Genomic DNA, 26,296 nt, shown 5'->3' with positions numbered 1-26,296 from the left:
AAACTCTTACATTTCTGTTCAAATGCTCGCCGATAAAATAATTGCTGTCTGTAGTTCTATATGGTTTGTGGCAATCATTTTGAAAAATAATAGCTCGCAGCAACATATGGAAAAAAAGAACTATGAATGAATTAGTTCAAAATGTTAAAGTATGAATTGAACTGAACTAGTTCATTTTAAAATTTGTGAACAAAACTTTAAACTAGTTCATGTAGAAAGTGAACTTTCCAAACACTGCTGACATCGTACTTACGAGTTCAAACACCTCTTTAATATTAATTTTGGTGATCTCCGACTGGCGGAGTCGAACATCATTAGTGCCGACGTGAATAACAATCTTAGAGAATTTACGATTAGCATTAGCCAGCACTTTTAAATTTGCTTTGATGTCAGGTGCTCTGGCTCCCCGCAAACATGTGAGTATGTTGGCTGGTGTCTCAATTTCACGTTCCGTGTGATTGAATCACCAATTATCAGGGCACAATCAACAGAATTCTCAGTGGGTGTTTCACTGAGCGGGGCAAATCGATTTGTTATGGTAATCGGAACGGAAGAGGGGTTTTTTGATCCGCGACTAGAGCGATCCCTCACTGTCACCCATTTGCCTTGCTGCACAGGCAATAATTCAGCCGGAACCGAATCATGTAAAGAGTTCACTATGCTAGGTGCATCCAAAATAGTATCTAAAGCTCTAGCACACTTACTATCCTCAATTCAAGTTTGGATGCGTGTCTCTAATTCTGAAATCTTCTCCGTCAGCCTGACTGTCTCCTTGCATTCATCACATATAAACCCTATATTGCCGACGGGGAAGGCTATGCTAAACATGTAACATGAAGTGCAGGTGACAATAACAGGACAAGACATTACTCACTGTGTTTGTTGATTGATTCTTACTCACCTGGGCTTTTTATGAACTCAGAGGCGCGGGCGCGCGAGAGAAAAATAAATAAATAACGTAACGGAGCGCACGGGTTGCGCGTTAACAGGCTAGCGAGTTACTAACGTGTTGTGCTAACAATAATGGAAGCTAGCGATGTCAGGTTAATCTGAGATGTTGTCTAAGCTGTATTTAGTAGTATAAACTACTAGAAATGGCAGTAAATGATGGTTCAAAACAGAAAGAAATACGAAGCTAAAACGAGACTTAGACGGAGCTTACAGCCTCGAAGCAAACAAAACACAGCAGGCAGCTAGGCAGACAGGAGCAATCGATCAGGATCAGCAATCTTCATTTTTAAATGAAAAGAGGCAGATTGGTGTTTTATAACATATTTTGTTTTATTGTTGTCTAAACCATACATAAACTATTGCTAAAATATACATAAAGAGAAAACCGGCGTAGCCAGAGCGAGCTGAGTGACGTGAACAAGAACACTGCTGTTCCATTTGCAGAATAACCGGACTTGCGTCCCTCTCGTCCTCGGGAGTTCGTTCTCCTGAGTCGAACTTGGCAAGTCCGAACTACCAAGGACGCAAGTCCGAAGTTTGAGTACTTGGTATTGAAAAACGGCCCCCGTTTGTTTGCTATGCTGCTTCCTTTATGCTGGCTATTTCCTGTTTCCTGTCATGTGATCAGTCACATGACAGGCAGACCCAGTATGAATAAAAGACATACAGACATTGAAACAGATAAGAGGAATGAAATTGACTAAAATGACTAAGACAACATGTAAACCAATTAAAACTCTAATATACAAATAATCATCATAATATATAGAGGGGTTAAAACATGTGTCATATGTGACAGTGGGTCATATTCATATTGGGTCTGCCTGTCATGTGACTGATTAACATGACAGATTAAACTGTGAGAGCATGGCAAACAAACAGGGTCTCTGTCAAGACGACCAAAGCTTTGATTAAATTTTCAAAGATTACTAAAAAACAAATTGAAATAATAGCAAGAGTTGAGCATCTTTTAGTTTGTGTTGCTCTTGACTAAGTCTTGCATCTCTGTGTTGAAGGTGTTTTCTTCCATTTCAGCTTGTTGCTTACAGATAAAAGGGAGGTTTGTGTCAGGACTAGACAGGTGATGCCAGCGCTGTCAAGAAACACAGACACAGTGAAACAACATTAATCTGTTAGTTGATTTACTCTTGTTTGTTTATGCAGTTTAGCTTTGGTTAATAGTTAAACATATATCTCTGCTCTGATTATGGCCGTTTCTCAATATGCGTTCTTGTCTGTACTTGTGTTCTTGTGGACTTGTGAAACGTCATCAGTCGCTGCCCAAGTACTGTCTCAATACACAAGTTTGCATTTTGGCAAGAACGGTTAAAAATCCCGGAAGTGTTCTTGACACGCCCATTTTACCGAGGATGCATCGGTTGGTAACTTGTGTGAACTTGACGGCAGAAATATCCCAGCATTCATTTCGGCATTCAAGGAAGGAGCGGGGAGCAGAAAGGCAGAACAACAGTAAGTCGTTTTTTTACAATTTCGTATGCTATTTCATCACTAAATTCACTTCTGAGAACATTTGATGCGAGAAATCTACTGTGTAGATTTCAAATATTGCCATTTTTATGAAAATTGACGGCGAATCGAAAATATGCTCAAACATTTTCGGTAGTGAAGAATCTCCATAAGCGCACGCGGGTGTAGCTAGTGAGCCAACCGGCCAGTCATGCTAAAAACCTGGCTGTTATCATCAATAATTCTTATGTTTGGGTACTGAAGACGGCGCTGTGCGGGGGTATTGCGCAATACCATCAAGAACACATCGCCTCAAACTGTCAGCAGCGTTCTGTGTGCTCGTCACCTTGTAAGTTCATTCTTCCAAGAACAACTAGCAAGAGTCCGTTCTTTGCATTCTTGGTTTTGAGAAACGGCCTATATCTCAGTGGCTTGTTCATCTCTTGATCATGTATAATCTCACCTGTTTTAGGCTTCCTTTCTCAGTAAACAGTCGGATCACCGCACATCCAGGCACCATCAGAATGGAGGACAGGGCCAGTAACCATCCTAGTGCATATGCCCAGTCCGGGTACACATACCAGCGGTTAAAAGTAAGAGGTTTGTACTTAACCATTGAATAGACAAAAGACACCTGGAAATGGACAGATAGAGAAAATTTGTAAAGAATGAACAGAAAAAGAAAAAGAAAAATTTAAATAGATGAATGTGAGAAATGGCTTTAGCCAGGAATATAAAACAAAAAAATGACCAGAGAGATTTGTTGGGTTTTTGAAAAATACAAAATATAAAGCAGATGAATAAAATGCAGAAGCGCTTACCAGGGACACAAGAGGAGTCAGGTATTTCCAGCACAGCATGAACATGTAATTTGGTCGTGAGTTTGTCATGTCTTCAATGACGTCAAACATTCTCTCAGCCCCTGTGGTGTTATGGAAGAATTGAGCATCACTGGCTTTTAGATACTGTCATTGTTGTCTATTGTTGTTTCTGATGCTGTCATTGTTGTCTCATATCATGAATCATTTGTATTTAATTTATAGGAATTTTTTTTTTTCATTGCACTCAGTTAGAAGCAAGGTTTGACATACATTACAACATTTTACACTTATTAGTTACTGGTGTTCAGAATAGTATTTAAATCATCAACTCTCAGAGTAGCTTTTGGGATGTGAACCACCATTTACAGGAATTTCCGTCATTTGTGAGACACTTCCCATCATTGAAAGGAATTTTCCGTCTTTCCGTGTTGTCACTGTTATATGGTAGGGGGCGCTATTACCCATCTTCTTAAAGAGTACTGAATCTCCTGATCAAAACACATGCACAAAAGATGCAGAAACAAGCGATATCATATGTAACATTATGCGTGTAAAATAATGCGATCATCAACATTAACTCCCTGTGGTTTCGCTTTTTTTCTTATCAGTGCAAAAGAGACGCAAATAACTCCGTCAATTTGTGTCATACAGGCAAGTGTTATACATCATTCAAAACTGTTAAATGTCTTCTTTTATTTGTGTACACTAATAATAAAAACAAAAATTGTGTTTTTCGTAAAATAAAGAAAAAAACATGCGCGTTCTGTCGTCTCTCTCAATGTGAAGTCCATTCTGAAATGCGACAGAAAATTATCTGTAACTCAGCGAATACTTGCCACCCACACGTGAAAGTAATGTCTTTACAAAGCTTGAAGTCTCTATTTTTAAATTACATAAATCATATCAAATATTCTCTGTTTAAGTAATCCATATGAAAGCAACGACATGTACAGTTTCTCAAGCCCAAGCTCATTAATGTAGTAAGTTAGTAACGTGTCTGGTCAGACAGGTTAATTTAGCTCAAAAGGAATTATCAGTAAATTTATAGGGAATCTTAAAAGAATCAATTATACGGCCGAGCTGTAACTATAACCTCTGCAGCGGATATAAATATCCAAACTATAGTGGAACATTATGTATTAGCGAAGTAACTTAGATCAGCAGTTTAAGACATTAAATCTGTAAGCACATAACACAAGACAATTATCTTCAAAACATAAAACTAATATCTAACACAAACCCACGCACACACACATTCATACGAGCTGCAGAAAGAAAGAGAGTGAGGAAAGAAAATGAGTTCAAGAGTGAGATAGTGAAATCCCAAGTTTCTGTATGCACTTCTAAGACATGACCTGAACGAACCATCAATCATTAATTTAACCCTTCTATCGTTTCTTAGACGGGGTTAATAAATGTTATATTAAAGCACCAGTTCAGTTAAGAGTCTGGAGGTATACTTGCGTTTGTGTCTGTGCGTTTCTTTGGGATTCCTTTTGTTAACGTAAAGGGATTTTCCCGGGTCCGTTGTTTGGCGGTCTCCTCGTGCCTGAATAGATGTCTCTGGGCGGCCAATCACGTGATGTGTTGGCGATGGATGAACGTCTTAGGTGTTGGACAGCGGGCTTTGCAGTCGAATCGCTTAAACGAAACTTTGCAGCAAAACTTAACTTAGAATCGAGACTCTCAACAGAAAAGAAAAATAAAGCTAAGAAACAGAAAAAAAAGTGTGACGAGAGTAGTTATAGATGGCTTGAATGAAGCTGTTTAACCCATAGATGTTCTTCTGATCTTGTTTGGGTTCTTTTGTCTGCTGGTCTACATGGTTACTCGTCTGTCCGGTTCGTCATGGCTTCTCCATGACAAAATTCACAACAAATTCGAACAAATTCACAAACCAAATCTCAAACCAACTTAACAAAAACTTTAAGATTTTAAACTCAATGGTTTAAAATCTTATGAGTTCTGATGAGTTCTGACTAATTAGGCACTATCTTTATTTGGGAGGTGAATCTTCTGAATTATGAACATATGATTGTATTGATGGGAATCAAGACACACTTTCATTCAAACATCTAATAGTTATACATGACTTATCAGTTATAAGCATAATAGACACATACAGAGGTTGTAGATACAATATAGGATTATGTAGTTGAGCGATGTTTGATTATACGTCCGTCAATAATGTTTTGGGATGATTTTATGTATTTTTATATGTAACGTCTCAGTCTCTGTGGTTTTAAGAGATTTCAACCCTGGGGTCGTTCAGGGGTCCTTAAGAAGGAGGTGGTCTGTTTTAAATCCTTTGTCTTGGGATCAAACAATCTCTGCTGTTATCTTGGTGGGTCCCGAGCCATGCCATCACTAAACCAATCACTCTTTTCCAAACCATCTAACTTTGACCAGTTCTTCCTCTATTTAGGCTCATCTCTTTGAAGCTTGCAGGGCCATAAAGTCGTTTTGTAGACTAGCTGGAGCCGGGATCTTTACAGTTCTGGAATGTTGAGTTTTGTTTGGAATTATGTTTAAACAAATCACCTGGAAGATTCATCTGTGTTTGGTTCGCCCTCAATCCCTACCTTAACTTTAAAGGGGACATATCATGCTTTTAAATTGTTCCTTTTTACATATAAATCATACATTTGTGGTCTATATAAAGCGGAACTGCAATGCTTGGGTCTGAATTCCTCATTATTATAGCTACACAGACCCCTTTTCTACCCCTTTTCTGATGTGCATCTGAACGCAACTCGTTTTGGTGCGGTCTCTTTAAATGCAAATGAGACACTTCATACAACTCTCCAGGTTGCAGAGGTGACACTCGTTTCAACTCCACCCCGTTCGGCCATTTTTCTTAGTTTGATAGCAGAGATACGATTATCTAACGCCACAGAAACTTTTTATTCAGATGTTATTAACAAAATGTCAACAACGGAAGACTTGTCCATCAAGCCTTACGTGTTCAAGCCAGAGCCGGACCCGGAGCGTGATGAAAATGAAGATGACAAACCTGCAGAACAATGTCTGCATTTGGATGTATCGCAATGGTATGTTACTGTATTTACAGTAACTTCTCCATCCATGCCCACTACTACAATACTGCATGTTTTACAACGACTATTTAACACTCACAAAACAAAATAGAAGTTATATTATAAGCAATTAAAGAAAAGCACATTATTATTGCACGTAAAACGTTATTTACAGCTTACCGAAGTGCTCTGTTGTCGTCTCCAAAGATAGAAGGAATTGACCCCTCAATCAGACAAAGTTTATAGGCAAATCCTTCTTTATACTGGCGGAGGTTGCTGAAGTAGTTATCCTTGAAGTGCTTCGGGCACACAAAAATGACTTTACCCACAGATGTGGGTACATTTTCCATGAAAAATAAAACTCAACCAGGCACTTTGAAGAGGTTCTGATGCTGGGAGACGGTGTAATGAAGCATGTGGGTTACTACATCCAACAACCGAACATTTTGACTTACCCTCTCGTAACTTCTGCATCCTTGAGCTTGGACTACAAAATCGCAGCGAGAAATAAAAATGGCGGATTGCTCGAAATGTTGGGCCGGGAGTGGATGTCCTTATTTGGCAGTTCCGCTGCAAATACTGTGATGTAATTGTTCAAAAAGACATCATAGAGAATAGAAAAATCGTAACAGGTTGCAAAATATGACCAAAACAGAATATCCATATATCTACGAAGCACATGAGGAGACTAATTTCAACTCTTCTGTACTTATAAACACTCCAAATATACAACAAAATGCATTTACGGGCTAAATGTGCTGTGCTGTTTACCTTGGATTTGTCTCAGAAGAATTAAAAGAACACGATTTGATTATGAGAATGATTTTTAAGGTAAGACACATAATAGTAAGCATGTTATTGTTGCATAAACTTTACATTGTAGCTACTAGTTAAACTGGTGCCAGACTAAAATGTTATGAAATGAGATTGGAGTAAAAACATGAAGCCAAATGCTAAATGAATATACATGTAAGACACAAGAATGTTTTTATGTTCGATAATTCGACACAGCACAATATAAAAGTAGGCTAGTATGAGTGTTTATTCTAATATGGTGAATATTATAATGTTTACTTAATCTTTGTCAATCTCAGGTGTGATACACATCAATATTCATGAGAGATTCACGCATCCTCGCATAAAGCTTTCTCACACAAAACATGTCTTACAAATTTGAAATCAATATATTGTCTTATCTGAATGAGTATGCAGGATGATTTTCACATAGTTTTAGAGCAAATATTCTAGGCTACGTGATACAATTTTCAAAAGTCTTGTGAATAAATAATCAGTATGGGTTTCATGACCTTTTTTCCGTGTTAATTTTTTGTTTGTTTTTTCACAAACCAAGCATAAACGTCATTATCTCAAAACTACAAACTTTTGCATACATGCTGCTGACATATTATTGTAGCAGAGTTTATGCTGAATACAGTGTAATAAGACTTTAGCCATGAAAATGTCACAAGTAACAGAAATAAGCACAAATGTCAGAGCATGTCAGAACACCTCCAGGGCCCAGAAAACAAATTTTTTGGTCAAATTTACTTTTGGTCCTTCGAGCCGGATGCTATAGCCACTACGGTGACATGAAGCCACAGACACCATGTTATTCTCCAGATACCAAGCATCCTGCTCAAATGCAAGCCAGAGCTCGCAGAACCCGTCATAAATACCTTCTGCCAGTTACTGGGTCTATTGAGACATATCAGCAGCTGAAGATGGACCATGCAGTGGCACCGTTGACCTTCAGTGGGCAGGCCGAGCCTGCCTCGACTGGGGTTCAGCCGACAAGGCATGAGTTATCATCTCTGCAGTATGGATGAGGTCCTGCTATAGTCAGTGGAGGCAGTATAGACATGGGGCTCAGCGGCCTGGTGGAGCAGCTAGATTTTGGGGGATATCTCTTCTGGACCTTCCTCTTCTCATTACACATCTCCAGCCCCACAACACAATCCCAATGGCTTTCATCAAAGATGGCCCATTGCTACCACACTGAGAAGGGTCCAGCTCCACGTAGAGAGCGTCCAGCTATTATTAAGCTGCAGACCCGGGCCATCTCCATTTATCATGGTAGTAATCAGCCCAAGGCGGTTAAAGAAGTACAGCATGTCTGAACAGAGGCTCTTCCAAACCAGCAGCTAGTCAAGAGAGCAAAGCACCTGTGTTTATTCTGTCACAGTGAAGAGCACTACTTCTCTCAGTGCAATGAGATCGCTGAATGCCCACCTGAGCAACTTATCAAGTGGACAAAAGATGGTAAGAGATGCTTGAAATGCGGACGCACCAGCCACAATTGTAATGAGTGCACATTGAGAAAACCATGCAGAGAATGTTGGGACGTGCATCTTAGAGTTCTTCATCACATAGCACAGCAAGGCTTGAGTATCATGTTAGTCACAACATCAAGTGACCGAATCTATGTTACCACCTAGCCCAACAGGATGTGTCTTCCTAAAAGTCACCCCCTTGTTGCTGTGGAAAGGCGAGACGTCTATAAAAACCTATGCGATCCTTGATGATGGTGCACAGCGCAGCATTATTCTCCCCGTAGCAGTCCAGCAACTAGGACTACAAGGAAAGATGGAGGTTATGGTCATCCATACCATTCATCATGATATTACCCAAACTAGTATAGACTAGTTTATTCAACTGTTTCTTCGTCCATGAAGGCCTGTCCCTCAACCAGCAGCTCCTTCCTAGCCCATGCCTTTGTGCTTCATTACTGAGAGTCCTCATTCAATTCCGACAGCATGCAGTTGCTATCAGTGGAGACATACGTGCTATGTTTCATCAAGTGTGACTCCTGCCGGAGGACAAACCTCTGCTGAGGTTCAACTGGTGAAACATGCGGAAAGGAGATCACCCTGATATCTACCAGTGGGATGTCTTGCCTTCGGAACAACCTGCGTCCCATGCTGTGCGATCTTCGCACTGCAGAAGCATGTCAGAAACCAGCAGGCAGGCGACGAAGGAGTGAGACAGTCCATAGAACAGAGGTTCCCTTTCGAGGGAACTCGCGATGCGTCAACGACGCTTTGGGAACGCTCCCAGCGTGAATGCGTCTGAAGCATCTATGTCAACTAGTCCAATGGAAGGAATGAATGTCACGGGCGGGTGACGTCATGACCAGGAAGTGATAAAAGAGCATCCGGTGCAAACCGGCATTAGCTTCTGTTGCCTCAGCAAGCGATCTGTGTCAAACTGTCTGTTATATTTACTGTTGTCTGTCTGATATATATATTTATGGAAACTAAACTATTGCACAAACTCTGTGTTCTCCCTACTCGCGCTATTTAACGAGTAGGGACACACACGAGCTTTGTGTGATGTGTTTGGGAGTAGAGCATGCGGTATCAGCCTCCGAGGGGGCTGATTGCCAACATTGTGAGAAGCTTTCGCTTCGCATGCTCCGCTCCCGCCTGTCACTTTTCGAGGAAAGTGGCCGGGCTCGCAATTCTCAGGGTGACAGGTCCCGCGTCTGCCGAGGCAGCGCGGAGAATGCATTCCTGTGGATCGCGAATAGGATCTCTTTACGGGGTTGGAGACGGGTCCGCGGATCTTATCTCCTCCCTTTCCACGAGGGATCCAGTGCTCTCTCGCCGGTCTCGGAAGCCCGCGCTGCGGTCTCTTCCGCCCGGGGAGAGAGAGAAATCAATGCTTCAGTGCTCTACCTCCGAGGAGGTAGATGTGCTGGGCATTGAAAGTGACACAATCATGGGGGAAGTGAATTTGCCATCTCTTTCCCCAGCGTATGAGAAATATATATAGCCTATATATATATATATATGATAGTTTATATATTATATATAAAATAAAGTGAATATATATAAAAAATATATATAAAAAATAATAAGCTGGTGGAAGTGTTTACTAAGGCTGTAGATAAATTAAATATTTATGACCAGCAGAAATAAGGGGGCACTCGTCCTAAAAATAAAATAAATTAAACGAGTTTCCTTCCCTCTATTTTTCCACCTCCATCACGGGGCCTTCCATTTTTCCCGATCTGCACAGCGAGCTGTCTAGATCATGGAAAAAGCCTTACTCCTCTTGTCTTTTAGCCCCCACATTCATGTATATTCAGATATTTGGGGGTTAAGAGGGTATGGCTATGGGGCAATACCCCGGGTAGAACAGACGCTTGCGAGCTATCTGTCTCCCGGTTCAGTATCGTACCTGAAGGCGTCGGCTTCTCTCACTAAACCATTAAAGAAAACTATTTTTTAATCTAGTGGGAAAAGCATATATGGCAGTGGGTCTAGCATGGGCCCTTGTGGTCACTGAGAGACACCTCTGGCTCAATTTGATGGGAATCATAGAGAAAGATACAAGATAATCTCTCCCTCGCTATGTCCAACCCCCTGGGGCTGCTGGGCGTGAGCAGCTCCAGCCGTCTAGTTTCTCATACACAACACAGCAGCCAAAGCCTTCAAAGCAGAAGCCGGATCCGAGGACCGTTCTTCACGCTGAGAAGGCTGCGGCTCAAAAGAAAAGGTCTGGCGCCACCTGCGTCAGACCGGTGAGGGCAGCCCCAACCGGGGTGGAATGGTGTACACCTCATTATACGGTGCCCTTTCCATCTCGGTGCCCTCAGGGGACCGTTCTGCCAACCCCGCCACCCTTGGTGCTTCGGGGCGCAGCGGTCTCCAGCGAGCTTCTGGCGCAGCGTCAACTCGACATTGCGTCGGAATGCGCCCTCTGAGGGGGGTTCGAAAACAGTCAGTTCGGGTGGTTCCTGCCAGTATGCTTCAGGTCCCCGAACTGGCTGTCTTTATTACACCAGAGGCCAGCCTCGAGGGGCTGGTTCCCTTGGTAGATTTTCTGGCAGCGCGGAAGCTACTGCCAAATATATCTCTATGGGTCCTGCAGTTAGTAGTAAGAGGCAGATTTGGTTCTCGTCCTCCAGGCTACAACGGGGTGTTGCTCACGTTAGTGCATTCCGAGCAGGCTCTGGTAATGGAGCAAGAGGTAAAGGCCCTGTTAGCAAAGAAAGCTATAGAGCAGGTGTACTCACCCGACATTGCGTCGGGTCTTTACAGTCGTTATCTCATTGTTCCAAAAAAGGATGGAGAGCTGCGTCACATACTAGATCTTCGTCTGTTGGAGTGTTTGGTGCTGGAACTCAAGTCCAAAATGCTGACACTCAAGCAGATCGTGACTCAAATCAGATCCGAGGACTGGTTTGTCACGATAGATCTAAAAGACGCATACTTCCATATCTCCATCCTCCCTCAGCACAGGAGGTTCCTGAGGTTTTCTTTGGGGCAAAGAACACCAGTATCAGGCACTTCCTTTCGGTCTAGCTCTATCACCCCGCACATTCACGAAGCGTGTAGACGCAGCTCTGGCCCCGCCAGGCTGCAGTGCATATGCATTCTGAATTGCATAGATGACTGGCTGATTCTAGCGGAATCAGAACAGTTAGCGGTTCGGCACCGAGGTGTCGTTCTCGCTCCTATGCAGATGTTGGGGTTGAGGCTCAATGCCAAGAAGAGTGTGCTTTCTCCAGTACAGAGAACCACTTTCCTTGGTGTGGTATGGGATTCAGTGACGATGCGGGCCACTCTGTCGCCCGTTCGTGTAGCTGCTATCCTAACAGCCACAAAAGAGCTGAGGCTAGGCCAGTCCCGCACTGTAAAACAGTTAGAGAGACTGTTGGGTCTTGTGACAGCAGCGTCCAACGGGATAACTTTTGGCCTGCTGTACATGAGACCTTTACAGTGGTGGCTCAGGACCAGAGGGTTCTCCCCGAGGGGAAACCCACTTCGTATGATCAAGATCACGCGGTGGTGTCTCCGCACCTTGGTTATATGGAGGAAACACTGGTTCTTAACCCAGGGTCCGGTGTTGGGAGCTCTTTGCCATCGAGTTGTGATCTCGACAGATGCTTCCCTCACCGGCTGGGGAGCGGTATTGGAAGGCCGCTCAGCTCAGGGCTTGTGGAGGAATCATCATCTCTCTTGGCACATGAATTGCCTAGAGATGATGGTCGTCTTCAATGCGTTGAGACATCTCCTCCCAGACCTGAGGGGCCATCATGTGTTGTTCTGGAACAGTGACTGTTAGGCCTCAGGGCAGCAGCGTCCAATGTGATACCCTTTGACCTGCTGTACGTGAGACCTTTACAGAGGTGGCTCAGGACCAGAGGGTTCTCCCTGAGGGGAAACCCACTCCTTACGATCAAGATCACGCGGCAGTATCCCCGCGCCTTGGTTATATGGAGGAAACTCTGGTTCTTGACCCACAGACAACACGTTGGTGGCCTCTTATTTTGGTCCCTCAAGAAATTACGCTGTCTGAGGGCAGTGTATATTCCGGGGGGGGGGCCAGAATATTGGAGCAGACACCCTGTCGAGGCAGGGGCTGAGGCCAGGGGACTCCACCCCGAGGCGGTGGAGCAAATATGGGAGTTTTACGGCCAGGCAGAAGTGGATTTGTTCTCGTCTCAGCATACGACGCACTGTCCACTCTGGTTATCCCTCACTCAACCAGTCCCCTCGGGGCTGGATGCTATGGTGCAGACGTGGCCGAGGCTATGTCTGTACGCATTTCCCTCCGTTGCTCTGCTCCCAGGAGTTCTGGAGTGAATCCGCCAGGATGGAATAAGCCTATTTAGTAGCACCACCCTGGCCGAGCTGAATTTGGTTTGCGGACCTAATTTTTCTCCTCGACGGACCTCCCTTGGAGGTCCCGATCAGGAGAGACCTTCTGTCTCAGGCAGGGGATGCAATATTGCACCCCCGGCAGGGGATTTGGTAACTGTGGGTTTGGCCTCTGAGGGGGCCCAACTCATAGAGAGTGGTCTCTCAACCGAGGTTGTTTAGACCATTCTAAGCTCCAGAGCTCCCGCTACGAGGAAACTATATTCACTATTTCGAGAGTTTTTCACTTCTTGGTGTTACCAGTGTCAGTGGGATCCGGTTAACTGTTCAGTAAACACAGTATTCGAGTTTCTGCAAGAACGCTTTGTATCAGGTCTATGTCCTTCCACGCTTAAGGTATAATATGTGTGGCGGCCATTGCGGCTTTCCACGCCCTGGTGGGTAGTACATTTTTGGGTCGAGACCCCCTGATCACTCGTTTCCTTCGTGGCACTTTGAGGCTGAGGCATGCAACTTGCACTAAGGTGCTGGCTTGGGACCTTGCAATAGTTCTAGAAGGCCTATCTGGGGCTCCCTTCGAGCCCTTAGATTTGGTCTCAGAGAAGTTCCTTTCTTTTAAGACTATTTTCTGCTAGCTATTTCGTCCCTATAAGAGTCAGACCTTCAGGCCCTTTCGGTCCCCACCTGCCTTGAGTGCACCGGGATGGCCAAGGCAATCTTACCCGAAACATGGATATGTTCCAAAGGTGCCTACCATTATTCCGAGGCCTATTGTGCTGCAGGTTTCTGTCCTCCCCCATTTTTCGGACCAGGAAAAGCTGAACCTCTTGTGCCAGTGCGAGCACTGGACACTTATGTTCATCGGACTTCTCTGTCGAGAAAATCCAACCTATTGAGCATATAGATAGTCGAGACTATTCTTCTTGCTTGTGAGTCTTCTGGCCAACCATTTGGTGGTCAGGGCTCATTCCACTAGGAGTATGGCTTCTAAGCGTATTATCTGGAGTTCTCTCCAAGACGTTTGTGATGCGGCGGGCTGGTCCTCACCGCTCACATTCATGAGGTTTTACAGCTTGGACCTGGATGCTGCCCCAGGATCCCAGGTGCTTGGTGCAGTGTGACAACAGGCTGACACTCAGGCATTTGAAAGTCTGGCGTTTTGGGTATTCTCGTTCCCAAAGCGTCGTTGACGCATCGCGAGTTCCCTCGAAAGGGAACGTCTCAGGTTACGACTGTAACCATAGTTCCCTGAGAAAGGGAACGAGACGATGCGTCACCCTGCCATACTTCCTGCATCCCTGTGATCGGCTTGCTTCGGCAATTTTTGAAGCTAATGCCGGTTTGCACCGGATGCTCTTTTATCACTTCCTGGTCATGACGTCACCCGCCCGTGACATTCATTCCTTCCATTGGACTAGTTGACATAGATGCTTCAGACGCATTCACGCTGGGAGCGTTCCCAAAGCGTCGTTGACGCATCGTCTTGTTCCCTTTCTCAGGGAACTATGGTTACAGTCGTAACCTGAGACGTTCTATGTGGACAATTGCCTACAGAGTCTTCCTACTGTGGAACAAGCCAGGCAGTTAGTCAACAAGATGAGATCCTTTCTTGCCTCTGGGGGGGCTCGAAACACGGTAGTGGGCCAGCAACGTCCCTTCAGTGGTCGAGCACTTACCGACGAATGCGAAATCACAGAGTATATAAAAATCATTCTGACCCACAGGAGCCAGCTCTTGGTCTGATGGGTTACAGGTACTGCCCAACAACAGAGAGACACATCTACAAAGTCCTGGCATTTCAATATAACCCTTTAGGGTTCATCAACCCTATCACCACCAGGGCTAAAGTTTTAGTCCAAAAGCTCTGGGCTAAACCGAGAAGTTGGGATGACCCAAACCTTCCCACAGAGCATGGGAATACGAGTTACCTAACCTTGCTAAGGTAGTGTTTCCCGTTGTTACAACCCTTAACATTTTAAGGAGGAGGCGTTCCAGTTCAGCTTGCACATTTTCTGTGATGCAGCCGAGGTGACATACAGAGCAGAAGCGTACCTGGTTATCGAGCAACACGGTGAAGTCCACACCTCCTTCGTGATGGCCAGGTCAATGGTAGCTCCAAAGCGACAATTGGTCTTTGTGGAACTTTGTGCAGCCTTGGCGGGTGCACAGCTCACTAAGCTTCTATGGCAAGAGCTGACCATTCATATTGAGACGACGACACTCTGGACTGACTCTATTACCATCTTGACCTGGATACAGTCTGAGTCCTGCCGGTATAAAGTATTTGTCTATACTAGAGTGGCCAAAATCTCGGGAATTGACTGACCGCCATTCATGGAGATATGTGGACTCAGCAATTAACCCGGCAGCCGCATCACCCGGGGGAAGACACTGAGACAGCTGGCAAATCCCAGTCGGTGGAATTGGGGACCTCATTTCCTCCGTGGATCACTAGATCAGTGCCCACCTATATCCCCTAAGAATAATCGAGATGATTCCTCAAAAACCAGAAAGACTGTATTCTGTGGACTAACTGTAGATGACCAGAGTCAGCAAATGTGCGATGCAGCTCCATTCGACTCCTGGAAAGCAATGGTTAAGGCAAAATACTAGGGCCTTTATGGGGCGGCCAACTTAGATGCAGGAACTCAGAGTCCTGATTATCGGAGCGCTGAAGCGTTTTTGTAAAGTCGTTCTCAGGCTGAGTCCTTCCCTCTAGAGTTCAAAGTCTTGAAGGCAGGCAAACCATTGGCCCCTTCTAGTTGCCTGAACCCACTGGTACCGGAGTTTGATCAGGCATTAAGTTTAATTCGAGTTGGAGGACAGCTCCGGAGATTGGAAAGCCTGAGTCCAACCGAGACTAATCCAGTAGTTTTAGACTCCCATCATTCTGTTACCAAGTTCCTCATCCAAGAGTTGGATGAATTTTTATTTCATCCAGGTCCAGACAGAGTTTTTGCTGAGCTCCGTCGTTACTACTGGGTCCTGAGAGGCAGGCAAGCAGTGAAGCAACACCAGAGGGGGTGCCTGCAATGCCAGAGGTGGAGGACTAAGACAACAGTACCCATTATGGCTGATCTACCCTTGGCTCGTCTACGACATCATCAACCACTATTCTTCTTGACAAGTGTCGTCTGTTTTGGGCCCTTCACTATCAAAGTAGGCCGCTAATCAGAAAAACGATGGGGTGTGATCTTTAAATCCCTGACTACCTCCTCCATACACCTCCATCTCCTCAATAGCTTGGATGCCGATGCTTTCTTACTTGCCCTGAGACGTTTCATAGCACAGCGGGGCACACGATGACGTTGTAAGCTGCATCATGAATAGACATACATAAATCCCATAGTAGGTCTAGGCATGTTGAGCTGGTGTAAGGGGGAGGATTTCAGATGAACTCTGATAATGCACTGTAGGACCAACTTACAGCAAATACTGAACCAGACTATTTAAATGTTGAGCAAGCAATTTCATTGGCTGCAGAATCAGAAGAGGCCAATCAGCTTGTGGCCTCTGGTAATGGTGAGACAGCTTGCAGATGGCATGTAAAGGACCTATCAGCTAGCACAATTTAGAGTTTCATGACAGAACAAGAACAGTTGAACAACTGAACAAACAGCTTTTGTGGAACTCACCAAAAACCCAACCCATGGCCAAAGATTCAAAAACACAGAGGAAAAGAATACAGGCTCCACTGCAGGCATAGTAGTCGAACAACTGGAATACATACATCCCCCCCTGTAGGTCACAATGAAAAAAAATAACAACTCAGTTACAAGTCAACACAAAGAATTGGAATGCATACTGCACAATATTGACTGTATACTGCCTGCTATTTTCAAAAGTAGTAGCTTGTAACAGTATACAGCATACATTGTTAAAGGTTTGAAAGTATGTAGCAAGTTATACAAACACAAACCTCTGTAACCATGACAAGTTGGCAGAAGAAGCAAAAAAAACAGAAAAGCAGAAGAAATAATTCTCGACGTCCAGCTTTGCGCAGTACCATGGGGTACAGGTCCATTACTGATGTCATGAAAACTTCCATCGCAACAAACTTTGGGGGATGCAAAACAAAAGTGCATTAGAATTGTGAAAAACTTTCAAGTGCAACGAGTGATGTTGTGTATATTACATCTATTTAATAGCTTCCCAAATTAGGAAGGCTTTAACTTATCAGTATAGTCATCAAACATGGCTCATGATTAAGGTTTTACACCTCTGTGTGCAGGTTTGAATTTCAGCTCACCTGTGTATCTAGTCCCAGCAAAATAATCATGATGAAGAAACAAACAGACCACAACTGAGGGAAAGGCATCATAGCTACTGCCTGTGGATAAGCTATGAATGCTAATCCTGGACCTGAAAGAAAGAAAGACAGAGAGAGAATGTTTTCTTGAGTGTTTAGTGTTCTAAAGCTTTACAAAATTTCAAAGAATGTTGCAGTACCTGATTCTGCCACCTCCTCAATGGGGACACCCTGCTTTTGAGCCATGAAGCCCAGAACTGAGAAGACAGCAAAGCCAGCTACAACACTGGTCCCACTGTTCAGAAGGCAAAGCCATAAGCTGTCCCTAGGGAAAACATAGATCATATAAGTCCTTGGTGTGAAAATCAATGTGCCTAAATATGTTTTGTAGAAGAGAGAAGAGGAGGGGGCCAAACACCGAACCCTGAGGTACATCACTGATAAGTTAATGCAACTTAGACACACCATAGCCTTCAAGATACAATAGAATACCTTTACAATAGAATAGATACAATAGAATACCTTTGAAGTAGTTCTTAAACAAGGTAGCAGTATACATGCAGTATAGTTCAAGAAAAAGAAAGATACTGAGAATATATCATATTATCGAACCAAACTAACCTGTAGCAGTTGTTGTTATATTTATTGTAGCTGCCTAATACAGTAAGTGAGGCTGTACCCAAAGAATATGAGAAAAAGATCTGAGCTCCTGCTTCCATCCAAACCTAAATGCACAACACATCAGGAGTAAGGACTTGAGAAAGGGCTAAACATTTTTAATATTAATGCTAATTTGATGTCTGCAAAATTTCAATTTTGTTTAGCTACTTATAACAAGAAAATAACATACTTCTTACTGGTTGTGAATATAATTAAATATAATATTTAAAAAACATTTCTTTATACAGTAATTTCAACTGATCTAGTCAATGCGTAAGGGTTATTAAGCCTGATTCCAGGAGAGGGCACATGGTGGGGTTACCTGTGGGTCAGCGAGACGGGCCGGTTCAGGGTACAGGTAAAACACAACCCCCTGCAGAGCTCCAGGAAGAGTCAACCCACGAACCAGCAAAACCAGTAGCATCACATACGGAAATGTGGCTGTGCAATACACCACCTACAGTAGAGGCACAATACAAGAAAGGTTAAAAATGCAAAATAATAGTTATAATCATTTTAGTAATTTCAATAAACAGGCAAAATACTGTACTGACATGCCATAATAATGAATGCAAACATAATCTCATAAAAAAAACTGTAAATGCAGAAGAAAATTGACAAACTTAAGAATTAAGGACCAAGAAGAAATAAATTTTGACATTTTGTGAAATGTTTAACGTGTTAAGACAAAATTCTCTTCAATGGCAGTTTTGCACACCTTGCCTGTAGATTTGACTCCTTTCCAGACACAGAAATAACATACGATCCACATTGCAACGAGACACAGAAGAATCTCCCAGTTGATTTTACCGACCTCCTCAATACCTCCAGAGAGAGCCAGCACTCTGTGTCTATAAAATTTGAGAAAGCAACTATCATGCTTTATAATTTGCTAATGTGGAATGTTTTTGCAAGATTTGATTTTATTATTATCAAATTTTATCATAATGTCATTTATGTTTATTTATTTACTTCCAGAACTCAGTAACTGCTGAGGTTGAATTAATCAGCGTTGTCCAGTTAAGGGTCAGATTCTTTGCAGCGAGATTTACACAATCATCTAAGACGAAGAAGGAGAAAAAAAATTAAAAAAAGGTTTGCAAACCCCTGGTCCAGCATATTTAGATATGATATACAGAAGATGTTACTACTTTAGGTGAGTGTTGTTTCAAACTATCACCTGTGTTCCAGGTGTTGTCACAGCTGTCCCACGGCAGTTGGGAGCTGAAAGAAACGATGAGGTAGAAAAATGCCCAGGCCAGAATGATGATGTAATACATGCAGTTGTACAGCATTATCAGCTGTCCTGCATAGCCAATACCTGACAAAAGCAAACAGAAACACTGATCACCAGGGGCACAGTCAACACATTTCATAGGGACATTTCAATGAAGTTACTGACCCATCGAATTAAACTATTTTAAGTAACCAAATTAAGTAGTCTCAAAGTGATTTTATATATAAATATGTATATGTATATATGTAATAGATTTTACATTTAGAGATTGACATTAATTGAAAGCAAAGAAATCAAGTTTAGAAGAGAAAAACAATATTTTTGTAGAACACAAATAATATAATTGAATAAATCTGTCATGTTTTAAGTCCAATGAAGAAGATGAGATGCAAAGGCTTGATCAAAGTGCATCATATTTATTAAACAAAGTAAACTCAGGAAAACCGATACTAGCAAACTCAACGAAACAGCGTGCAAGGCACAAACAATACCAGACAAGGAACAGAACAAACTGAAGGACTAATGCTGCCTTTATGTACTAACATTGATCATATTTATTAAACAAATTAAACTCGAAAAGGTAAGCCGAAATCATAGATTTCCTACTTCCTACTTCTGAAGTTGTGATTACGAGCTCACACATTCAAATTTTGACTCCATTTTTTTTTCTAGAAATCTTTTAACTACTTAATCAATAACCATAGTAACAAACAAAGGAAATCACAGTAAAATGAAACTAAGGAATCAGGAAACAACGATAAGCATACTAAAAGTACTTGGAACTGTAATTAAACACATCAAACAAAGCATAAAGTGACAAAATCGGACAGTCAGTGTTTTCCCTTTTTTTTTCAGCGTACCTTACTCAATCAATAAATTTTCTTTAGACACAAGCCAAAATGTCGCTTAATGTAGGTCAATATAATTAATTTATTTACTTAGTCATGGCTTTTACCAACTTAATTTCAACATAAACAAAAGCTAAACTATTTATAATTATTATATAAGTAGACGGTAAAGGTAAAACATTGTTACTTACTATAATTAAAGACAAAAGACTTCAAAAGACCTTAATGTTTACTAATTTGTATTTCAAAAATATATTTAATCTTTTCTATTATGCACAAATAAACCTAAAATAAATACATAAATAAAACTCACAACAATTTCTGCAGTCAGTTAACCAAGCCATGTATTCTACACATCAACAGTGGTATGAGGAAAAAATACTTTAATGTTTTTCTATGAGGAGTGTTTATTTGCTTTAGGTTCTAACCAGAAACCATGATTTTTAAATACACAAATATAAAAATGCACTTTAAAGAAATACAATCAGTGTGCAAAATTTCACCTCCTTTTATAAAATGGTTCCAGGGGCTGCCACAGGCAAATAATAATAATAATAATACTACTACTACTACTACTACTACTACTACTAATAATAATAATATTAATAATAATAATGTTGACTCGATTGGTACACTGCCTTCAGAAAATGTAAGCAGTGGTTACCTGTGTAAATCCCACATGCACAAAGAATGCAGATAAAATAAATTAAAAAATTGTTTAAATATTTTGACTCACCTTCAGCCAGTGGACAGAGGCGATGCCAACATGTAATGCCCCCTTCCTGTGTGTACTGTCCCATAGCCGTCTCTAGCAGGAACAGTGGCACTCCACAGGTAATCACAAAGACCAGGTAGGGTATCAGGAACGCCCCTGAACACACCAGTACAATAAAACATTATTAAAATGCCAGAAAGGTAAAGTAGATCATTCATATTTGTAACTGCTAAAATAATGAAATTTCAAAACAGCAAACAAAATTTGTGTTTTTTAGCTGCATCATACCTCTCATTCTTCTCATTCTTGTAGCAGAGGTAAGGAAACCTCCAGACGTTACCCAGACCAATCACAATCCCTGCCACAGCCAGAAGAAACTCTGCTTTGCTGCCCCAGTGTCCTCGCTCCTCTATTTGTCCTTTGATTCTGGTCATACCGTCACACCTTTTTAAACGAGGTTACTCTGATCCTGCTGTCCAGACTGCTGTAATTTAACAGTGAGTTTGTTCTCTACTTAGCTATTCATTTATTAAAATGTATCAAGCTATTCATTGACTGATCCTCGCCAGATGAAATGACAACCAAAGTAAAAAATAAAAAATGGGGCGAAAGACTAAAGCAGATGCCGATATATGATATATGATATGCCTCATCGTGATATATGATATGCCTCAGGCACAATTTGTATTGCAAATTCTTTAGTTTTGAAGTTTTGAAGAAAATTGTTATAGTAGGCAAAACCTTTATCCTCCAGTCTAGTGTGAAATGTTGCAAAACCACTTGATAAGTCCCCACCACCTCCTCAGTTCACAAGAATAAACTTGACAAAAAATGACAATATTATTATAAAATGCATCACAATATATTATAAAAAGGCAACTCAGATTTTTAGTATGAAAAATTTAGTTTTCCACTAGCATGTAAAAAAATTATTAATCTTAAAAATCCTAATATTCGAGCCCGTTCTCATCCTTTGGCGGCATATGTGACGCCATATGACAAAACGGCAAAATACTACGCACATGGCACCCTTTAGCGTGAATATAACACGCAAACCCAAGGCGTCATAAAGTTGACTGGCATCCTTTAGCGTGAATATGAGACGCAGACCCTACCCCACACCTAAACCTACCCATCACAGTGCGTGTTATATTGACTATAAAGGGTGCCATGTGCATAGTATTTCGCCGTTTTGTCATATGGCGTCACATATGACGCCAAAGGATGAGAATGCGTTGAATATTCTTATGACTGAGGCTTTTGAAGGGGAGTCCTAAATGAGAAAATAAAAGCTTTAAAAAAAAAGAATGACAATTTACACATCACTATCCTGGCTCTTATTACATAGTGTTGCCTTCTTGAGCATTAGTGAATGTTTGCATTTTTTTTTAATTGTTGTGCATGCATCCCTTTAATTGACTTAATTCTGTCATAACTCCAAGAGCGCTGGCCTTGAAAAAGGATTTCTGGCCTAGATTAATGCCTTTGTCACCTGTGGCAGGATCGACATTAACTGTAGCTATGGTATTTTGACTGAAACTATGATTACTAAAGATTAATAAAATACATTTTAGTTAGGGCAGCTTTTTAATTATGATGTCATTAGCCAAATCTAAAAGACAATAAACATCTTCAGGGTCCAAAATGAACACTCACCAAGTGCCAAAGGCAAGTAAAAACTGGCTTGAGCAAGAACATTTATTGACTGATAACATTTTAGGAATTGCAGTAGCCTATAAAACAAGGTTTAAGGTTAGTCACAATGTGAAGTCAGCATTTGGGGGCATTCTGCTTCTGGCTTCGCAATGTCAGCTTCAATTTTCAGATTTCATTTAATTTCAAAACAATATCATAACCGTCCACACATGCATGCAACAGATCCACAAAATGCACACAGGAATCTTTAAACATTTGCAACAGATGCACACATCCACAAAATGATGATCCTCCCTTATTGTTATGATGAGGTGGAAGCAAGGAGGAAGCAGGATCCAATTGCAGCACACTTTATTTAATAAACTCAAACTACATAAAGACTCTGGCTAGGGCACAAGACTCAGGAACAGAACCACGAACATCAAGGTACAACAACAAGAACTCACAAAGACTGGACTGAAACACAGGGCTTAAATACAAGGCCAAACAAGCTAAACAAGATAACATGGGGGCGTGGTATACATGAACACAAACGAGGAGCGGGAAAACTGAACAGGACTGAACCAAAAGCACAACGACCGGGGGAACACAGACAGACATTACAACATAGCCCCCCCTCTATGGGCGGCTCCCGACGCCCATCAAAACTAGAGACATAGTTCGGGAGGGTGGTGGAGCGGAGGCGTTCCCGGGGGAGGGATGGCGGGCCAGGTCCGTGCAGGGAACGGGACCGGGGTCTTGCGATGGCGGACCTGGACCATGGAACATGGGCGGAGCTGGACGAACAGACTGCCAGGGCGGAGCAGGCTGTGGGGGTGTCCACGACGGAGCAGGCTGAGGGCGAGGCCACGGCGGAGCAGGCTGAGGGCGTGACCAGGGCGGAGCAGGCTGTGGACCCTCGGGCATCCAGGGCGAAGCTGTCGGACCCTCGGGCGTCCAGGGCGGAGCTGTCGGACCCTCGGGCGTCCAGGGCGGAGCTGTCGGACCCTCGGGCGTCCAGGGCGGAGCTGTCGGACCCTCGGGCGTCCAGGGCGGAGCTGTCGGACCCTCGGGCGTCCAGGGCGGAGCTGTCGGACCCTCGGGCGTCCAGGGCGGAGCAGACCCTTCGGGCGTCCAGGGCGGAGCTGTCGGACCCTCGGGCGGCCATGCTGGAGAGGACCCTTCGGGTGGCCATGGTGGTGGCCTACTGCCCCCCCCCAAAAAATTCTTGGGGGTAGCTACGGGGTCGTAGCCTGGAGAAGGCACCGGCTCAGGAGAAAAAGGCAGAACCAGCGGTGAAGAGGGCTTTAGGCTGGGCAGGACCAGCGGTGAAGGAAACTCTGGGCTGAACAGGACTGGCGCAGGATCAGCGGGCTCTGGTGCAGGATCAGCGGGCTTTGGCGCAGGATCAGCGGGCTCTGGCGCAGGATCGGCGGGCTCTGGCGCAGGATCGGCGGGCTCTGGCACAGGATCAGCGGACACCGGCTCAAGTGTGTGCGTAGCCCACACACACCACATGGCTGTGGCCATAATGGCCAGTGTTGCGGTCACTGAGGGCTCAGGCGGCGCATGCGTGGCGTGATCAGTCTCTGACTGGGAAGACGTGACGAGAACAGTCTCTGGCTGGACGGTCTCTGGCTGGACGGTCTCTGGCTGGACGGTCTCTGGCTGGACGGTCTCTGGCTGGACGGTCTCTGGCTGGACGGTCTCTGGCTGGACGGTCTCTGGCTGGACAGGCGGGACGTGGATAGGCTCCAGGGATACTGTGAACTGGCAGGGTGCTTCATCAGCCAAGCCCACCGTAGATGCCGAACCCCCCAAGTAAAGGGCCAGGTCAATATATCCCTCTAGGGTCCAACCGGTATAATCATCCGGCATCAGTTGCGCGGTATCCGTATCCAGCCCGCTCCAGAACAGGTCCATGAGCTCAATGTCATTAAGCGATCCCAGATGGCAGCAGTTCAAAAAGTCCCTCACATACTTCTCGATCAGCTGGCCATCCTGAAACATAGAGGCTAGAAATCTTCTTAGTACCTGGTTGTGGACAACTGCTGGATCCATAGTTTGGTGAGTTCTTCTGTTATGATGAGGTGGAAGCAAGGAGGAAGCAGGATCCAATTGCAGCACACTTTATTTAATAAACTCAAACTACATAAAGACTCTGGCTAGGGCACAAGACTCAGGAACAGAACCACCAACATCAAGGTACAACAACAAGAACTCACAAAGACTGGACTGAAACACAGGGCTTAAATACAAGGCCAAACAAGCTAAACAAGATAACAAGGGGGCGTTGTATACATGAACACAAACGAGGAGCGGGAAAACTGAACAGGACTGAACCAAAAGCACAAAGACCGGGGGAACACAGACAGACATTACAACACTTATCTAGGCTCCACAGTGATTTTCAGCCATTTCTACCACTGGTATACCAGTGGATAATGACAACAGTGACCTTATTTTGAGTCTGAACAAATGTTTTGAAGGATGGAGTGACACTGACAAAATGTTTGTAAAACTCAGCAGCTAAGACTACTGTTGTGGTTTTTGAGGGGGCAAACATGGGAATAGCTGAAGTTATAATTTAAATGATGTACAGAACGCACTGTCTTGGTAAGTTAACCCAGGGACATATTAACTACAGGTCACAATTAATCCAAAAATGTTTACACGAGTCTCATGAAAAAAAAAAAAAAACGTGCCTGTGGCGACATGATATCAAAAGGGTTTTAAGTAATCATATTCACGGAGTGGGAGCTAAATGCATGATCAGTTTTCTCTGAAACAGATAAACGTGATTGTGGCAACAGTGGAATAATACTTTTTTGAGAACAAGATCATATTTTGAGCGTGGGAAAGGTACTGGGTTTTGTGGAGAAATGTTTTTTTGTCAAAGAAGAAAATAGACGCAAATATCCTACAGAGCCTACAGTCCATGCTCTTCGAGGTCAACAGAACTGTAGAGTTTAGCTCCATCCAATTCAGTTAAAGGATAAAATAACACGACAGAACACTCACGACTTCTAAAACAGCACAATAAGTGGGTATATCAAGGGTATACGCAAATATTGATTGTTAGACTACACAAAAAGCATATGGCCCATTCATCCATCCATTGTCCAAGTCCTTGTCCTACGTAGGGTTGCAGGGATGCTTGAGCTTATCCCAGAATCTCGGGCTCTAGGAACAGGAAACTCAATTTTAATAAAACAGTGGTTGAAAGCACCAATTACGATTTGAAAACACCAACTGATTTTTGTAACTTAGTGAGGGCTTTCATTTATATCGTTTTTATGAGTGTAAATCTGTCTAAACTTTTCCAGTATAGACACCCAGGGAAAGCAAGACAACATCTAATCGCATGGCAACATCTGACCCTGAAAAGGGCAGTTACTTCTCTCTGTAAGCAAGCCTCAGCAGCGTATTAGACGTCCCAGCGCTTCTCCCCTGCGGCCATCTAGCGAGTTTAAAGCAAATTAAAAAAGAGCAAATGTCTGCGACGTTGTTGTAATAGTCACGCCACGACGAGTTCCCTCATCTGTACCAGGCCGGCTCAGAATTAGGATTGATCTCCATTAGGAACAAGGTCTCGACAGATGCCTCCAACACGGTTGGGGGAGCCCTCTGCAAGGGCAGGCCTACGTCTGGCTTCTGGTCGAGCATGGATAAACAGTGACATATCAACTACCTAGAAATGCTGGCGTTTTTTCTGGCTCTCAAAATATTACTACCAGACCTGAAAGGGCACCATGTCTTAGTCCGTTCGGACAACATGGCAGTGGTGTCCTACATAAAACACAGAGGTGGACTCAGATCGAGGCCTCTGTACAAACTGGTGAGACGTCTCCTCTTATGGGCACAGCGAAACCTGTGTTCGATGAGAGCAGCGAAAGTACCGGGCAAACTAAACCAAAGGGCAGATATGCTGTCCCGGGGCAATATGTCCCAAGGGGAATAGGCGCTCCATTCACAGATGGTTCACATGATCTGGAGTATCTTCGGGAGGGCAGAGGTCGACCTCTTCGCCTCATAAGACAACTCTCATTGCCAAATATAATTCTCGAAGGACA

General features: G+C 43.3%; 1 protein-coding gene across 6 annotated transcripts; it reads right to left on the bottom strand.

Moving 5' to 3' along the window:
* Window positions 1-1,764: 1,764 nt before the first annotated feature.
* On the bottom strand, window positions 1,765-21,056 carry LOC143757268 (sodium- and chloride-dependent GABA transporter 2-like). Of its 6 annotated transcripts, XM_077248269.1 has the most exons (14): window positions 20,890-21,056; window positions 20,610-20,750; window positions 18,969-19,109; window positions 18,761-18,848; window positions 18,507-18,639; window positions 18,111-18,245; window positions 17,750-17,853; window positions 17,329-17,453; window positions 17,129-17,241; window positions 16,799-16,936; window positions 16,515-16,617; window positions 3,240-3,340; window positions 2,882-3,052; window positions 1,765-2,044 (listed from the first exon to the last, which is right to left on the bottom strand). In XM_077248269.1, the coding sequence occupies exons 1-14, from the start codon at window positions 21,020-21,022 to the stop codon at window positions 1,922-1,924; spliced, it is 1,749 nt and encodes a 582-aa protein (XP_077104384.1). In that variant the 5' UTR covers window positions 21,023-21,056; the 3' UTR covers window positions 1,765-1,921. The 6 variants fall into 6 exon arrangements, 4 of the variants coding, with proteins under 4 accessions (XP_077104384.1, XP_077104381.1, XP_077104382.1 ...); XM_077248266.1 differs by lacking the exon at window positions 20,890-21,056 and having other exon boundaries at window positions 20,610-20,740; XM_077248267.1 differs by lacking the exon at window positions 20,890-21,056 and having other exon boundaries at window positions 18,603-18,639; window positions 20,610-20,740.
* Between the last annotated feature and the right edge of the window lie 5,240 nt (window positions 21,057-26,296).

The sequence above is a fragment of the Siphateles boraxobius genome, unplaced genomic scaffold (assembly GCF_051911475.1).
Source record: "Siphateles boraxobius isolate OS27281-9 unplaced genomic scaffold, OSU_SipBor_1 30, whole genome shotgun sequence".
Lineage (NCBI taxonomy): Eukaryota > Metazoa > Chordata > Actinopteri > Cypriniformes > Leuciscidae > Siphateles > Siphateles boraxobius.
This window is presented reverse-complemented; position numbering and strand designations above follow the sequence as displayed.